We start from the raw sequence: 19,049 nt of genomic DNA, 5'->3' as shown, positions 1-19,049 counted from the left end.
AATAAGGATATACCAGTTTGATTGATCAGTCCCAAACATTAAAGACTTTTACCCTTGTTACCATTTTGATAAACTTGTTCAAAGACTAGAATACTTTTTGGAGAAATGTTGTAGAATAAATAAGTGTGTGTGTGTCTGTGTGTGTGTATATAAAACTGTGTATATGTGAGAAAGAAAAATTATACTCACATGCCCAAATTTTAAGATATTCCTACAGGAAACATGAGTGATGAGACCGATAATCTCTGAATCTATAATTATTTTTAACTGTTTGAAATTCCCTATTATAAACACAAAAAAAGCCCTATCTTTAATACAATGGATATTTGTGAACCCATTACCCAGCTTAAAACTGTTACCAATGTTCTGTCATGCTTGTTTTATTTCTCACACCTACACGTTTTAAAAAGCGTAACTACCAAATCATGACATCCATACAGGTGACAACAGTTCTTTAATGGCATTCATTACTCAGTTCAGTTTTCCCCATGTCTCCATTATTCTTAAGATGTACTACTGTGACCAGGTCACTTAACTGAGAAGACTTAGTTCTTGCTTGTTTATATGTTTTCCTTTATATGGAAAGCTGGAATGTACGTCTTAGTATTTCACAACTCATAAAGGTTATTTTTTAAATGTTTAGCCACATTTTTTCCTCTCAGCCTTGACTCCTATCTCTCAGAGACAACTACAATTATCATTCTCCTGTCTATCCTTCTAGAAATATTTTTAACACACATTTTTAGATTAAACTCTTGTAAAATTTAAACGACCTCTATCTGACCTTTCAAACTGGGGGAAAAAAACCCCAATTTTTATGGTGTGAATTCTTTTTTTCTAAGACGATGTAGGTAGCAATATATCAATTACTTTGGGCTATATTAAAGAGCTGGTTTATGGAAACAGTAAATAAATAGTTAATAAAAAATTCAACTCAAGAAAACTGGATATTCTACATAAAGTCACGAGCTTCCATTTGGTCTTCGTCTTTTTAAAAACCTGTATATCCGAACTAATAATTTCAATCTTGTTCTTTCTAGTGATCGTTTCCTACAAATGACACACAGTTGCATATATTTTACAGTTTCAATCTTATATTTATTCTCTTGTGGAATGCTAGGTTTAATGTTACAGTATGGTTGTCAAAACTACTGAAATGTGACAAATGTCCATGTCTAAATGCTGCAGAACAGTATAATTTTAATGATTTTAAACAAAACACATGTTATTGTACAGTTGAGGTCTGATGGTTTTCAAACTGATGCCTATGGGTATGGCCAGCCACAAACCTTGGGGATGTTTATTACCTGTACATATATATACAAATATTTCCATACATATGTATGCACACAGGCAGGTATTAATTTATGTGTGAAATTTATAAAATTATATATACATACACATACATGCATATCTACCTACATATACCCACCCTCACCACTGAGCTCACTTTTCTAACACTAATCAGTTTCATGCCCAATTCTTATTGCTGCCCAGTATAACTACATGATTTTAGTGCCAATACCAGGCGTATTTTTGGGTGCAAGATAGGTACATTTGTGCATAGAGATATGTGTATCTGTGTATGTTTGTGTATAAAAAGGTAATCTTTTTCACTTTTATGTTTCAATCATGCATTACTACAATAAACAGTCTTTTCACATAGGTTTTGGAATTCTAAACAGTGTAAAATCTACTTCTGGAAAACTGTATATGTTCATAGTTACAAAAAATATATTATATATATGATTGAAACCTATTGAGTACATATGTTCTTTGAATCTGGCTATATCCTAGCCATTAGATAAATTAAAAAAAAAACCACCCTCTTAATAGGATGTTATGGTAGCCTTAAATATACCATTACCTGTATTTAGAATAGTTGATATTATATTTTAAAAGTTGAAAAAATGATGTTAAAGATTTGAAAAACACTATGCAGCTACATTAAATATATAAAGGTTTCCACCAAGGACCTAAATTCATTGTCTAACATTTTCATGTTCCAAGACTGACCAATATCATAGTTGTTATTCTTATAGTCTTAAAATTATGGCTCATTAAGGCTTTTATACAAAAAAAGCCCTATCTTTAATCAATTATAAAAACGAGTTCTATTTAAAAGAAAAAATGTACATGAACACTAAAGTACTCATGGATATCATCCTGTACAAAGTGACTATGTAAAGATAGGAGGCTTGTTCCCTGTAAGAACACCTCCTGGTAGCACACGTAAACCTGGTTTGGTTCCTCTGCTCTGCAGCTTTTCAGTATGTAAAATTTAAACCATTTCACATTAACATTTAAATTTAATACAGTGCAAATATTTGAGAATAACTTGTTCCCCCCAGTGAAACAAGAGCCAGCGTTACGCTGAATATTCTTCCGATCTATTTACACATTGAGTTGAAAGTTCACCATAAACTTAGAAATTTGCTGAATATCAGCAGAAATGTAACTGAACTAGCAGCAATTGCATTTATAATATTTGACAGTTACTTGAGAGAATGCATAAAATTTTCCAGGCTGTACTCTGAATCATATTGCTCTTGATCCCAGAGATCACTCAGGTTTTCAAGAATTGATTTCATACTTGCTTTTCCAGAAGTAGAGGTGTCAGCTTTTTCTGCTTTGCCATCCTTAAGAAAAATTAGCAAAAAGATAAAATGAAAGATTAACTTCAGAAATTATATTTTCCTTTAAAATATCACACTTGTTTCTAACACTCCAATTATTCTATATAGTTAAATAATTCATGTGATGGAGAAGTTCATGATCTCAAAAGATAGCCCATTCTGTTTTCCCATAGCTCTAGTTATTATTTGGAAAGAACTTCAAAATTATGGAAGAATTATAGGAACATTACAAAGAACTCGTTTGCTTTTTCATTGTCTCTCCTCATTACGGCTAGTTTTTGTTTTCTGTAGACAGTCTCGCTCTGTCACCCAGACTGGAGTGCAGTGGTACGATCAGAGCTCACTGCAGCCTCGAACTCCTGGACTCAAGTGATCCTCTTGCTTCACCGTCCCAAGTAGCTGGGACTACTGGCATGCGCCACCATGTCCGGCTAAATTATTTATTCTTTTTGTATAGACAGGGTCTCCTTATGTTGCCGAGGCTGGTCTCGAACTCCTGGGCTGAAGCAATCCTCCTGCCCTGGACTCCCAAAGTGCTGGGATTACAGGTGTGAGTCACCACACCGGCCCTATAATGGCTAGTTTTAATTTCATTATATAATGCTATTTCTCACTATAATTTATAATGAGGAATGCAGCTGATTTTCTGAACCTATGTAGGACTTTGACTCCAACTCTATTAGTTTTATATTATTAGACTAACTGATATTTCCAGCAGGTGCATCCTTTTGATTATGGATTGTTAACTAATATATTAGTTCTATCATCTGCAATAACAATAATGGCTACTATTTGAGAATCTATACTAGGTATCCTTTCTAACTGCTAACATATATTACTTCATTTTATCCTTACAACCATGTAATAAAACAGATGTAGAAGCTCAGAGAAGTTAATTTCCCTGAAGTCATCAGTTATCAGGAGATGGGGCCAGACTCCCACCTATGGGTTTCACTGACTCCAGTGATAAACTGTCCTTTAGCAGAAAAGGACTAAGGAAAGAAACCTTCAAGCAAGACACTGTAGACATCAACCAAAAAAATCAAAACTTCACACATCTCCTAGGTGTGCCTGAAGAGGTTTATATGGGCACCAAGAATTCCCTCACTGGCCAGGCGTGGTGGCTTATGCCTATAATCTTAGCACTCTGGGAGGCCAAGGCGGGAGGATTGCTCCAGCTCAGGCATTTGAGACCAGCCTGAGCAAAAGTGAGACCCTGTCTCTACTAAAAACAGAAAAATTAGCTGGGCGTAGTGGTGTCTACTGTAGTTCCAGCTACTCAGGAGGCTGAGGCAAGAGGATCACTTGAGCCCAGGAGTTTGAGGTTGCAGTAAGCTGTTATATGATGATGCCACTGCACTCTACCCAGGCCAACAGAGCGACTCTGTCTCAAAAAAAAAAAAAAAAAAAAAATTCCCTCATAGGGTTATCTAGTGGATACTAGTGAATGCCTTCTGCTGTTCCTTTAATACTTTAAAGATACAACAAATTATAGAAGTTTTTTACCTTATCAAGAGTGAACAGATCAAGAAGTTGATCGGTCCCCATACTCTGCAAACTAGAATTCTCTTGGCTAATAACGGTATTCGCTATGTTCATTTTGAATTTCTGCAAACCCATTATTTTCTCTTCCAACGTTCCTCTGGTTATCAATCGGTACACGTTAACCACACGTTTCTGAGTAAGAAAAAGAGTTAAATGAGTGTAGCACAAATTGATAAGCTTTGAGGTTCACCAAGTCAGGGGGCTTGTATGGTACTTTCTACTACCTAATTAGATTAGATTTTTATTTTGTCTGGCCCTATGAGCTCAAAATGTTTGCAGAAATCACAGAATATTAGGGATAGACAGTGACCCAGGTTTTCTTAGCCCAAGCACCTCACTGAAGGAAGTGGTACTACCAAAGAGTTAAGTAATCTGTCCAAGGTCACAACACTTGTTAACATCAGAGCAAGAACTTGAGCCAAGGCTTCCTGTCTTTCTGAGGGAGTATTTTCCCCAGTGCACAGATTAACACCTATGAGAGGTGACTTTTACCTGCCCAATGCGATGGGCCCGGTCCATGGCTTGTAGATCTCGCATGGGATTCCAGTCGTGCTCCACAAATACCACCGTGTCAGCGCCTGTCAAGTTAAGCCCCAGGCCACCAACGTGAGTTGTAAGTAAGAGAACATCTATGGATGGATCATTGTTAAACCTAAAAGTATAGATAACAAAAATAAAATTAGTACATTTCTTTCTAAGCCTCCTATAACAGAAACTATAAAGAGCACAAATGAAAACACTGCTTTAAAAATCCACTTTAAAAGTCCACTATGGGGAAATTTCTGTGACCACTTCCAATGAAAATATCCTCTTTTAGTAATGTATAACATCTTTAGTAGACAGAATACATTTTAAACTTGTCAGAAATTTCATAAATGGAAAAAATAAGGCCAAGTGAGTTATATTTTATGATACCAGTTAGAGACTAAGCTGCAAAAATATAACTAAACACTAATTATAATTAAGATAAAACCCAACTCTGAACATTTAAAGTATGGCAACAGAGAAGAATGAAGAACAGCCTAGATCATTCAGAGAAGGTAGAAGATGAGACCGTTGTATTATACTACTATACTAAGCCTAGAAGATATTGCCAAAGGACATCTAGTAGCTTTCAGGAAAAAGAAAAAACATTATTCTTACTAACATTAAAAATATGGCCTAGCACAGTGGCTCACGCCTGTAATCCTAGCACTCTGGGAGGCCGAGGCAGGAGGATTGCTTGAGCTCAGAAGTTTAAGACCAGCCTGAGCAAGAGGGAGAACCCATCTCTACTAAAAATAGAAAAATTAGCAGGATGTTGTGGTGCTCGCTTGTAGTCTACTCAGGAGGCTGAGGCAAGAGGCAAGAGGATCACTTGAACCCAGGAGTTTGAGGTTGCTGTGAGCTATGATGATGCCACTGCATTTTACCCCGGGTGACAGAGCGAGACTGTCTCAAAAAAAGAAAAAAATCAGCTATCAACCTACCATTTATTATTCCTTTTTTTTTAAGATGGGGTCCTACTATGTTTTCCAGGCTAGTCTCAAACTCCTGGCCTCAAGCAATCCTCCCACCTCAGCTTCCCGAGTCACTGGGATTACAGGTGTGAGCCATCACACCCAACTCTTTTCTTACTATGACACAAGCAATGGACTTTGTACTTTATATGCATTATTTTATTTGTTACAACAGCTCTATAACGGTATTACCAGTATCCCTATTTTAAAGAGACTGAAGCTGTATGGATGATAAACAGAGAATACTGCCCTAAAGAATACTGCTTAAATAGCAGAGTCAGGAGTCAAACCTGGGTCTGTCTGCTTCCAAAGCCCCCTCCTGAGTTTCTAACTTTCTTGTGCCTTACAATCTCTTGGGGATGCTTGATGCTTGTTGACAATGTCCACTCTTGAAGTCAACAGGTTGGGGCAGAACCTAGGAATCTGCATTTTTTAAAAAGCAACCTCTGAAAATTCTAAAGCAGAGGTTATAGACCACACTTAAGAGACATTGCACTCACCAATTCTGCTTCCTAGCTGGGTCGGCTTCCAATTTGTTCTCATCAGAGAAAAGGATCGGGATAGAGATTTTACCTAAGCCACTTGTTTGTATCCTCTCACCCTAACCCCCCAAAAAGGTAAGGGGAAAAGTAGTTATCTCTATTGTTTGTTGATGCCTTAAATTTCTTTCATGCTCTTCAGAGTGTTTTCCTAATACAGTCATGCTTTTCATTTACTAAACAAACTATTCAATTATATTTCTTTAGTTCTATGTTTAAAAAGGGGTTTATTTGGGTTGAATTATACGATAAAACATATTTGCAGATAATTATTAGCTAATGAAAATATTTCATTAGGCAAACTTCTATATAAGTAATAATATATCTACTATAGCTCAATTTATAATAACGAGTTTTAGAAGCCACTTACCGAGAAACAATGGAATGCCTCTGACCAGGAGGTATGCTGCCATCTAATCTCAAATAAGTGACAGAAGGCAGGTGAGGTTTGAGAAGATCATGTTCTACGATATCAAGCATGCTTTTAAGCTGGCAGAAGATCAGTATTCTATGCTGGGCCACAACAGACTCTGTGCCACTCTCGGAAGTGCTGCCATTTCCCAAACCACAGTCCAACAGCAACTGGGGGGAAAAATCATTACATGTGTATTCAATAAAAGTAGATAAACAATCTCACTGTGACAAATATTTCTCTCTGTAGCAAGAAAAGGTTACAGTTACCTGAAAAGCTGAGTAGCACTTTGGGCTGCTGTCACCTTGTAGCATATGGAACTAGTTTTTGAGGTGCTCAGGCTTAGCGTTCCCTGATCACCTCTACAGGAGTATATCTAACAAGATCTTTCTCCCTTTTCCTTAGTTTCTTGAGGCTAACTAGAGCCTCAATAAATGTTTATTAAAATTTATGACAAAGAAGGGCTATGAAAGAATAGTGTGAAGGAAACATAATGAAGCAGCCACATTTGGTATTATAGAAATCAAAATCACAGAAAAGGAGCATGTAGCTAGATGTCTGGATTCCTAACTTACTACTTTATCTGCAGACCAAGATCTTTAACGGCAGGAACCACAGCTATAGATCTTTTACACTTCCTCCTAAAGTGGTTCGGTGCGTTGCGCACAGCAGATATAATTAAAGTGAATACAATCCAAGTGAATCATGTTTAGGTCAGTTCTTCCTCCCTAGACTCTTAGATACTATTGAATTCTGCTCAAAATGTAAGATTTTAATGCAGGATGCTGTCTCTTTTCTACTAATAGAATTTACTTAGAAAACCAAAAGCTCTGATGGGAAAGGTAACCAAAAGGCCAACCAGGCAAACTCCAAATTCAATGTAAAATCCTTGAGGTAATGTGCAGAAAATGACACTGTTTCCTTAGAAAGTCCTGCTTGTATGGCTGGCCCTTGCCTGAAGTCTGGGAACTTGGATTTTGAGAGTCTTTCCATCAGTCCCTAACTAATAAGGATGGTTTACTGTGCCTAAACTTTTGTGTAAACAATATGATTTATGCTGAGACCTGCTTTCTTTTTGGGAATATAGAATTTTGATCCATGCTAAGCAGAAGGTGTATATGTGATCAGCCTCCCAATAAAAACCTTGGGCAGAGTCTCTAATGAGCTTCCCTGACAGACAGCACTTCACATGTACTCTCACAATTTGATGCTGGAGAAAGAACAAATGTTCTCATTCTTCTACCTAACAGCCCTTAAAATTTGAATTTTTATTAGAGAGTAGAGTAGGCATATGGTATACTAGGGAGGCACTCCTCTAAACAGAATAAAGAAGTCTGCTAAATGTAATTATCCCTATCTCTCGCCACCAAATCTGCAATCAGATTACTATCCAAAGTGTTTCTTTTTAAAAGTCCTATCTATCTAGGGTGTCTCAGGAGAGTATGACTGTGTGGTACCCAGTATAAAGAATGTGATATCATCAGCAGGACATTCTACATAGATCATATAAAATAGGAGTTCCAGAGAATAAGGAGTGCCATGCACACTCGATTATCTCAGTCCTTTAGGCAGCAGTATCACCAACCTGAAAGATGATAATCAGTCATATTAAGAATATCCAACTAAGACTTCTCCAAGTCTATGTTTATGAGACAATCTTCCTAATGTAATCTTTGTCCAGTGTAGCTACCCTTGTGAATGTGTGGACAGATCATTTGACATGAGTATTCCTGTCTGGCAGCAGAACCAATATTCTGGTTTCCCTAATAATCTTTTTTTTTTTTTTTTTTGAGACAGAGTTTCACTGTGTTGCCCGGGCTAGAGTGCCGTGGCGTCATCCTAGCTCACAGCAACCTCAAACTCCTGGGCTCAAGCAATCCTTCTGCCTCAGCCTCCCGAGTAGCTGGGACTACAGGCATGCACCACCATGCCCAGCTAATTTTTTCTATATATTTTTAGTTGTCTGATTAATTTCTTTCTATTTTTAGTAGAGACGTCTTGCTCAGGCTGGTTTCAAACTCCTGAGCTCAAACAATCCGCCCGCCTTGGCCTCCCAGAGAGCTAGGATTACAGGCGTGAGCCACTGCGCCCGGCCCCTAATAATCTCTTATAACGTCAGTCTGCTCCAAAAGACTGATGAACTCCAGGTATCGTCTGACAAAATCTAGTTTGGGGCCTTGAAAAACTGATTACTAGACTCTAGAAAACGTTTGCCAAGGCCACCTAAATAAAGCCAGCTGCCTCTCTAGATAGCATTTCAATTTTATTTTGCCCCAACTTTAGCATAGGCTAAATTATCCCAGGTTTTTCAATCATTCCTCATATAAAATGGCTTCCAAATCTTTTAACATTTTGATCTTCTGCTTAAACTATATTGCTCAAACTGTAAGTGATACTCAAAATTTGGTCTGATAAGTACAAAATACAGTTAAACTGTGATGCCCTCATTTTAGCCATTATACTGTTTTTAATCCTACCCAAGATCCTATTAGTTTTATCTACTGACAACTAAGTCACACAATGCTTATAGTGAAGTTGCCATCAAATCAAACTCAACTTTGCCCCATATAAAATGTTTACCAAGTCTCGCAAAGTCCTTATTTACCTAAGTGTTTTCTTTTAAAATTGACTCTTTTAGCTCCATTAAATTTTACCTAGACTTTCAGTTCATCATTTCAGCCTCCTGACATTTTTGACTCTGGCTCTGGCAATATACTTCTCCCAGCAGCACTACTTGCTGATAAACATGTTTCTACTGATAGTCTTGTAGAAAGTAAATAAGACTTCTTCCCTACTTCAGAGAATACACATATTTGGATTTAAAAAAGAAATGTATCTCTCCCAAGACAGCACCTTCACTGTGAATGGTGAAAAGAACCGAGAAAATGGAAAGGAAGGCTGCTAGAAAAGCCCTCCATGAATATGGGCCTCTTTAAGTTGCAGACTTCCTAAGCATCTTAATTCCAGATACTTCAGGGTGACAAGGAGTATACTCTAAAATGAAAGATCAGTTTAATTAATAATTGCTGGGAAAAAACCATAAAAGGTTGTAGTGTAATTCAAATATGGATGAAATTGAATTTTTATTTGAAAATGGATCTAATCAGCTGATTCCCTAAGTATATTTTACAGCTTCATCTAATGTATCAGCTATGTTAGGAAAATCACAAACATTTTAAATACAAACCTATAGCAAAGTTTGGTCAAAATAGAAACCCATTCCATGTATAAACAAATCTAAAGGTATTAATAATAGTCATTCTTCAATTTTATGATGTGAAAGTCCATTATTTTGTTCAGTTTAATGATATAAGGATACATACATATCTGGATATATATAGGTCAGATATCTATTATATAACATTTTCCATACTAATCTATGTGAAATTTAAAATCTCCATTTGTTAGTTAATCTCAATGAAATTTAGGTCAGAATAACTACTGTGAACTAAAACAATTAGTAAAGTCTAGATTTTATAGTAAGAGCTTCATTTTTAAGACTAGTTAGAAATGGCATTTGTGCTAACATTTCAGTGCTTGAAATTGGTTCTTTTAACCTTTTGAAATCTTAGAATTTTTAAATTAAAATTTTTTAAATTTAAAAGTTCTATTTTTAAAAGCTACACCAAGAGGGTGACATCAGCAAAATGGCAGTGTAGGCAGCTCCAAGTAAAATAAACTCAAAGAGATCCCCAGTGACATCCATTATAATCAAACTGTTGAACAACAAAGAGAATCTTGAAAGCAGCAAGAGAGAAGTAATTGGTCTTGTAAAAGGGGTTCTCAATATGATTAACACCTGATTTCTCATCAGAAACCATGGAAGACACTATCAAGAAAGTGAAGGGACAACCTACAAAATGGGAGAAAATATTTGCAAATCATACAATTGATAAGGGTTTAATATTCAGAATATAAAGAACTTCTCAAACTCAACAAAAAGACAAATAATCCAACCAAAAATGAGCAAAGGGGCTGGGAGTGGTGGCTTCTGTGTATAACCCTAGCACTTTGGGAGGCTGAGGAAGGAGGATTGCTTGAGGCCAGGAGTTTGAGACAACAAAGCAAGCAACAAAGCAAGACCCCAGTTTGAAATAAAAAAGGCAAAGGACTTGATTAGGCATTTTTCCAAAGATATACAAATGTCCAAAAATGTCCCATAAGCACATGAAAAGATGCACAACATCATTAGTCATTAGGGAATAGCAAATCAAATCCACAATGAGTTATCACTTCACACTTAGTAGGGTGGCAATAATTAAAAAGAAAGAAAGGGAAATATGTGTTGGCAAGGATGTGGAGAAACTGGAACCCTGGTGCATTGCTGGTGGGAATGTAATGTAGCCACTGTGGAAAATGGTTTGGCAGTTCCTGAAAAAGTTAAACATAGAACTGCCATATGACCTAGCTGTTCTACTCCTTAGTCTATATCCAAAAGAAATGAAAAGAGGGACTCAAATAGATATTTTTAAGCCAATGTTCACTATAGCATTATTCATAATAGCAAAAAGGTAGAAACAAGTCTTGACTAACACATAAATGGATAAATGAAATGTGGTATATCCATACAATGGACTATTTTTAAGCCATAAAAAAGCAATGAAGTACTGATATATGCTGCAACATGGATGAACTTTGGAAACATTATGGTAAGTGAAATAAGCCTGTTACAAAAGGACAAATACTTTATGATTCCACTTATATGAAATATTTAGAAGACACAAATTCATAGAGATAGAAAGCAGAGATTACCAGGGGCTGGGGGAAGGGAGAATGGAGAGTTATTGTTTGATGGGTACAAAGTTTCTGTTTGAGTGATGCAAATATTCTGGAAAGAGTGGTGACAATTGTATGACATTGTAAATATAATTAATGCCACAGATTTGTACATTTAAAAATAATTAATACGGCATATTTTGTGCTATATATATTTTACCACAATTTTTTAAAAAGCTGTATCAAAATTTTAATAAACTAAATTAAAAAAGAAATGGTAAACACATCAGTAATCTTTGGGAAAAGCAAATTTACCTAGTGTTACATATCAGGAATGTGCAACACACATCTAACACTTAGAAAGAAATACATACCTGTTTCAAAGCTGAGAGTTTTGGAGCATGCTGAATATCATGAAGAGAAGAATTCTGAACTGCCAGTTTTTCAGTAGTGCTCTTGAACTCCGGATGTTGAGGTGTTAAGACTAATGCTGGATGGTTGCACAGCTTACGTAAGTACTGTAATGCCTTTAAGAGAGGGGAAAAAAGTATATACGAGTCCATTTCACATACCACAAATGTTTATGTCTCTGTATCTTTTCCTATGCTATTCTGTTTAGAATGTCTTTCTCCCTGCTCTCACTTGGCAAACTTCTACTCATTCTTCAAGAACCAGTTCAAATGTCTCCTCTATGATTTCTGTGCAATCTGTATATATTTCTATAAGACATTTATAACTTGTATAAATTATACTGTTTATGCCTGTATCTCCCACTAGACAATGAGCTTCTTATGGCAAAATGAGTGCCTTATACATCAGCTCCTTTAAAACCCTTTCCCACTCAAAGTGACTGATAATGCAGACAGATGCTTCTGGAACTAGGCATCAAACTTCAGGGAGCATAAAAATTTCCTGAGGACCTTATCAACCTGCAAATCTCTCCCTCCTACATAGTATTCTGATTCAGCAGATCTGGAGGGGGGAAGGGAAGGGGAATTGGGTGATTGTCTCAAGTGGTTGTGTTTGAGAAATAGAATCCTACATGGTCTCTTCTTTTCTCTGATTCAACCACACTCTCTCTGCCTCTTACTTGGCTTATGATTTGTGTCTCACCCTTGGCACAAAGTTTTTGTATCAGCAAGCTCCACTGACAAGGCCCAAGACACTGTTGAGCACTATGATAAAAATTTTGAGGGAAAAATCTTGGGAGAGGTATAAGTCTTCACAACCATCTTTTCCTCTTCTATCTTTAAAAATGCTATAGTATTTAATCTATTGGTGGGAGGTTTTCTACAGTGGAATAGTTCAAGAGGTTAAGAAGAAGTGAGTTGACACTTGCCACCTCTTTTTCATTTGCTATTCTCTTAAGCACATGAGGCATGATCTGTCTTGGGACTTCTGTACTTTCTGTATCCTCTGCCTCGAATCATTTCCCCCCCACATACCTGCATGCCTCAATCCTCCTTTAGGTCTTTGCTCAAATGTCATCTTCTCAGTGAAGTGGTCCTCGTCCCCTCTATTAAGAAACCACCACCTACCCCAGACTCCGATACTCTATAATTCCACTTTCTGCTTTATTTTTTCTTACATAATATGTATTTTACTTATTTTTCATCTCTACCATGGAAGGAGTCTGTTTTATCCACTGCTTTAGGTAACCTCAAAAGTTGGAACACTTAACACATGGTAGTAATTTTTCTAATATTTCTGAATGAAAAAGCCAAAGATTCTGTATTCTAAAAACCTTTTCATGTAATATACAAACATATATATTATATTTTGAACTACTTACCAATTAATATTAGATAGGTATTTTAACTTTTCAAGAATGTATACATAATATTGAAAAAATGTAAATAAACCCATATTTCAATGTTCCATATAGTAACTGTCTCACTGAAAAATATTCTTCAGCATTTAAAAAGTAGACTGTCATCTATACCTGGAATACATGGCCTGTAGCTTTAAGCTTTGGTTTTTCAGTTTCTTCAGAAAGTGCAGCTGAAGAAACTGTTTCATCAACATCACACTTGGCACGAGACTTAGCAAAATCTTCATAGAGCTGAACCTGTAAAATCGTCCCCATGAAAGCTGTAAGTATATTTATTTTCAATTGTTCAAAACACATAACTAGCAAAGGCCAATAAGAGCAGAAATTTAATCAGCCCTCATTAATGAAAAAAATTATAATTCACTACTAATACAGATTATCCACTCCACCTTGATAAATTCCTTTAAAATTATATCTATAAAACAAGTATAAACACATTAAGTTTGGCTGCTAAAATATTAAAAATACTAGTCAAACAGTCCTAGACTCAATTTTTCCACTGTTTAGGAAAATAAACACATTACCAATAAAGAAGAACCTGAACCTTTACCAGTAAATGAGGAAAATCTTCCTTAAATGGAAAAAAAAAAAAAAAATCTTCCTTAAATGAAGTGATATGGTCAAGACCCTGTTAAGTACCAAATTTTAAGAGAATGCTACTGCTAGCCTAAAAGGGGAATGCATACCAAGTTTAAAGTATGACTTTGGGATCTGAGTTCCTGCCTTGTACATGCTAAAATAATGTGAAAGGGAAGAAAATCGAGAGCGCCAAAGAACAGAAATCAGAAAATTAAAAACCTGTGAATGCTAACAAAGCCAAAATATCACTTCCCTTTGGTGCTCCCTTCCTCTAGATTACTTAAATGTGTTTTATGCCTATGTTATAGCACCACCACCAGTATATCATCACAGATTTTTCTCATATGACATCTTTATTGTACCTAAAAGTTTTTATCTCATTATTCTTGAAATATTCAAGAAATATTAATTCAATTTTTGCAAATGGAGGAATGGGAGAGCAAGAGATGAGGTAGATAGTATAGAAGAATCAGAGCTCTCAGCCTCCAGACTACTATCTGGCCCACTAAACCCAAGTTGAAAAGATCAACAGATCAATACTGGCTAACAGGTTAACTGCCTGTTCACTGGAGGGGGTGGGGGAAAGTAAGTTTCTCGGTATATCTATATATTCATTTAACCATACTCAGCTCCTAATATTAAAATAGACTGACATAAACTGAAAGCATAAAAAATAAACATTCAAACAGAAAATTCTGATTTTGAAGCCATGTCTTACTAAGACAAGCGACAGTTTCCACTTACGTCCTTAGAAAAGTACAAAGAAAGACTTCACAATAAATTCCTTGGATAATGATCTCTATGTACAAAATCAGAACTGTGCAGAAGGCAAAATTTATTTTGAACATTTACAGGCAATGCAATAATACTTCAAAGAGGATGAAGTCTCACTGACCAAGGTTTGAAATTCAGTCCTGATATACAGTCATGCATTGCATAAGGACATTTTGGTCAATGAAAGAGCACATATATGACAGTAGTCTCGTAAGATTATAAAACCACATTTTTACCATACCTTTTATATGTTTAGATACACAAACACCACTGTGTTATAACTGCCTACAGTATTCAGTAGAGTAACATGCTATACAGAGTTATAGCCTAGGTGTGGTAGGCTATACCATTTAGGCTTGTGTAAATACACTCCACAAGGTTCACACAATGACAAAAATCACCTAATGATGCATTTCATCCTCACTGCTAAGTGATGTATGACTGTCCATTAGCTCTATGACCACAGGCAAAGTATTTAACTTTTCTAAGCATCATTTTCTTAATTTGCAAAAATGGGGATTAACACTACCTATAATGCTGTTGTAAGAATATGACGACATTCAGAGGCAGATTTTTGGCCTTTATAAACATTTACTTATTTCCTCATCAATTCAACTTTGTGACCTTTCAAATTAACTATAATGGATATACAAGAAACCAGCCTAGGCGCAGTGGCTCATGCCTGTAATTCTAGCACTCTGGGAGGCTGAGATGGGAGGATTGCTTTAGGCCAAGAGTTCAAGACCAGCCTGAACAGCAGCAAGACCCCGTCTCTACAACAAATACTAATAGAAATATTAGCTAGGCATGCTGGCACATGCTTGTAGTCCCAACTACTCGGGAGGCTGAGGCAGGAGGATCGCTTGAGCCCAGGAGTTTGAGGTTGCAGTGAGCTACGATGACACCACTGCACTTTACCCAGGGCAACAAAGCAAGACTCTGTCTTCCCTCCCCCTAACCCCCCAAAAAACCCCACCACCACCAACAAAAAAACCCCACAAAACATTCTGCTAATAAACATATCACCAAAACCCACAATCACCATACTCCTAACCTGGAGAGGACTGAGAGTGCAATAATAGTCTTGAATAATTTTAGGTGGGAGATCCTGCAGAACATCTTCTTTCATTCTTCTCAAAAGAAATGGCAGGACTTGGCGGTGCAGGGCATCCATAGCAAGAACACCTGTTAATAGTAAGAGAAAATGGCTTGGAAAAAGTTAGGGATAAATTAAATTCACTTATACAGGGTTTATAATTATTTCTTTCATACCTGCTTCTTGTTCTCGACTGGAGCTTCGAGCATCCCTACTTGCTAATATAGGTTTACCATATCGAGCAGCAAACTGGCGTTCAGTACCCAAAAATCCTGGCATGAGGAAATCAAATAATGACCACAGCTCCAAAACGTTGTTCTGAATATAAAAAAGGAACACCAATCATCTTTACTGGGATTATTTCCTTACACTTAAAAAAAAATGGAACATTAATGTAAGCCTATTATGACAATGCAGATGAAGGTAATCAGTACATTTTTAGGTATATGGTGTAAGTCTTTATTTTAATGGGTAAAATTAATGTCAGTATCCTTGGAGAAAATATTCAGTCCTATTTGGGGGAAATCCTCAAGTCTCCATCACCAGAATAAATCTTGGTCTACAGTGTTATACCCTACAGTGTTATACCCTATTGTTGGCATATATGAAGTAGTAAATAGAAGAACAGAAAGATAAGTAACTTTCTGATTCTTTTAATTTATCTTTGACACTCAAATTAATAGCAAGATTTAAGGAATTTGGCCACTATCACCACTTCACCACCAACAAAAAAACCTCGAAAAGTTTGGTTATAAGTTAAGTCCACCCAGTATTTATGGGGCACAAGGCAAAGGCACAGATTCTTTCCAATTCTACAGCTAAAGCTTAATGGAAAAAAAGAAAAAGAAATCAGCACCCTTTTCATTTTGGATAACCTTTCCCAATAGGTGTAGATCCTAAGGTACGTTCCTTCCCCCATCCCCTTCCAGAAGCTCTCCTCACCCTGGCTCTAGCTTAGCATACTGGGCTGCCCTCCCATTCAGACACTCTTCTAATCTTCCTCAGCCTCCACCCCCTGACACTGGGCCCCCATGGCATTGCAGTATAAAAAGCCACCTTACAGCTTCATAGCCAAATTATTTAGGTGAGGGGAAAAAGGAGTGCCTTTAAACACACAAATAAAAAACAAAAAACTTCTTTTGATGTCTGAACCAATTAAAAGCAATAACCTATTTTAAATTACTGTGACATTTCCATATAACTTTAAATTGAAGCACAATAAATCCTGACAATTCAAGTCCAAATAGTCTCTTTCCTTTCTAAAAATACTTTACAATTTTTCATAAATTTAGAAAAGCTTGTAATTAAGTTTATCTTTTGTGGTTATTAAAATCCATAGAGCTCACTTAATGGACAAAACACTAACCCTTATAATAATCAGTCCACCACCAAAAATAAATTTAAAAGAAAAAGTAATAAGTACATAAATAAAGAACCATCAATTTTTTAGAGTTGGAAGGAATCTTGGTGGTCACTTGGCATTTACTCCTCCACTAACCAGAGAATGATTGAAGGGAGCATCTTCCTACCAGAGTTTGCTATCCAGGTTAGATGTAAACATTTGCAACTAATACCTCTGGCTGACAACAAAATCAACGTATCTGAAGACATCTACATACTACCCATATCCTTCCTTTTCTAAGATAAACTTCTATAATCCTGTCCCTTCAACTTCCTCCTGATATCAGGTATTCACACATCTACTATATGATGATTCATCTCTGACTCTAGCTTTTCAATGTTAAATTAGATTGTGGTATATCACTACAAAAGGAGAAGACCAATGTGGAGTAGAGTCTGACTCACATCTTTCATACTTTAAACACAAGACTTCTATTTACATAGCCTAAAATTATATTTTAAATATGACTTAGTTTTTTTAATTTTATTTTTTATTAGACACAGGGTCTCGCTATATTGCTCAGGCTGGAGTGCAGTGGCTGTTCACAGGTACGACCACAGCACACCATAGCCTCGAACTCCTGGGCTCAGTGATCCTTCTTTCTCAGCCTCCCAAGTAGCTGGGACTATAGGCGTGTGCCACTGCACTCAGCTAATTATGACTTTTAAAACCTCATCTGTTCAGATACTGCTATATACCAGATGAACCATTAAACAAGCAACATGATTACTAGAAAATTATCATCTCTATAAACTAAAGAAAACTCTAATTCACTGCCAAATCCAAATGTCAAACCTACTCTCTACCTGGCAAATATTTAAAAAAAAAAAAGGAAGAATAGTAAATAATTACCTGGATTGGTGTTCCAGAAAGAATAATCCTGTAATTAGCAGTTAGTTGTTTAACCGCTTTTGACAATTTTGTTTTTCCATTTTTGATGACATGGCCTTCATCAAGAATACAGTAGTTAAATTTAATATTTCTAAGGGAGAATAAATAGAAAATTTTAGTATCTTTTACTATATATCAGAACTATATGAAGAATCTTTAAAGTAGGAAGATATTAAGGGACTTCAAATTTAAGTTTTTCTAAAGAAAAAAATTTTAATTCTTACCTAAAGAAATCTATGTCATTCCTCACAACATCATATGAAGCCACTATCAGATTGTGCCTTTTTACTTGGTGCTGTAACCTTTATTTAAAAATAAATAAAATTGGAAACACGGACTCTGAAAAGTTTTTAACACAATTTTAAAAGTGAAACTATAGCTACCATTGTATAAGTGGTTTCAATCCACCTACTAAGCCCAGCATTCCCTTCTGCTTACTCTATATGCATGACCCTTCCACCTGAAAGGCCACTCTTCTCATGATTTGGTCATGTTGTCTTACTCAGTCTGATTAGAAAAGAGATGAGCACAAGACTGAAAATGTGGTGGACATTTTAACTCTACTTGCCAACATCTTTCCCTTGGGGGCACTATTCCTTTACCTTTCCATGTTGTTTTAGGGAGCGTGGGGGTGGGGTGAACTATCAATCATATGTCCCCATAATCATCAGAGATGAAGCATTTGAACCGGATTGAGCTATTCACAATATCTTATCCCCTGATCACAAAGGCTGGTTTAGGGGCATGACACAAATGAAGCCAGCCAGTTATCTTCAGTATTGACATATCCATGATGGGAGTGGGAAGATCTGTTTACTATAGTTGCCAAGCTAGGAGAATGTAGGCCTGGAACTACCCATGGTCATCTTATTTACCAACTGTAGATGAAGTTCAGTAGAGATCTATACAACCAGCTATGTATGGGGAGGAAGAGTGAATGTGTATGAAGCAAGAATCCATGCCTGAAATTCTCAAGCAAGTGTATAATGAATCTCCTGTTTGCTTAAGCTAGTTTGAGTTGAATTTCTATCACTTACAAATGAATGAATTCTAACTAAGGCACTTTGGTAAACTGCTCAAGAGTACAAGCTTTTGGCCGGGCGCGGTGGCTCACGCCTGTAATCCTAGC

The 19,049-nt window shown here is 36.4% G+C and overlaps 1 protein-coding gene across 1 annotated transcript in view; it reads right to left on the bottom strand.

The window, feature by feature from the left end:
• Window positions 1–1,076: 1,076 nt before the first annotated feature.
• The window catches only part of BTAF1 (BTAF1 RNA polymerase II, B-TFIID transcription factor-associated, 170kDa), a 106,183-nt gene continuing 88,210 nt past the window's right edge, over window positions 1,077–19,049 (bottom strand). Inside the window, exons 26-35 of the mRNA XM_012659664.1 lie at window positions 18,145–18,222; window positions 17,882–18,011; window positions 15,804–15,945; window positions 15,586–15,716; window positions 13,290–13,415; window positions 11,722–11,874; window positions 6,590–6,801; window positions 4,674–4,833; window positions 4,143–4,313; window positions 1,077–2,639 (exon numbers count right to left, since the gene is read on the bottom strand). Coding sequence (XP_012515118.1) covers window positions 2,496–2,639; window positions 4,143–4,313; window positions 4,674–4,833; window positions 6,590–6,801; window positions 11,722–11,874; window positions 13,290–13,415; window positions 15,586–15,716; window positions 15,804–15,945; window positions 17,882–18,011; window positions 18,145–18,222 — 1,447 coding nt within the window. The 3' untranslated portion in view covers window positions 1,077–2,495. The remainder of the gene's footprint in view (window positions 2,640–4,142; window positions 4,314–4,673; window positions 4,834–6,589; window positions 6,802–11,721; window positions 11,875–13,289; window positions 13,416–15,585; window positions 15,717–15,803; window positions 15,946–17,881; window positions 18,012–18,144; window positions 18,223–19,049) is intronic.

This window comes from Propithecus coquereli, unplaced genomic scaffold (genome assembly GCF_000956105.1).
Source record: "Propithecus coquereli isolate 6110/MARCELLA unplaced genomic scaffold, Pcoq_1.0 Scaffold63, whole genome shotgun sequence".
Taxonomy (NCBI): domain Eukaryota; kingdom Metazoa; phylum Chordata; class Mammalia; order Primates; family Indriidae; genus Propithecus; species Propithecus coquereli.
The sequence above is the reverse complement of the archived record's forward strand: the minus strand, read 5'-3'. Positions and strand labels throughout refer to the sequence as shown.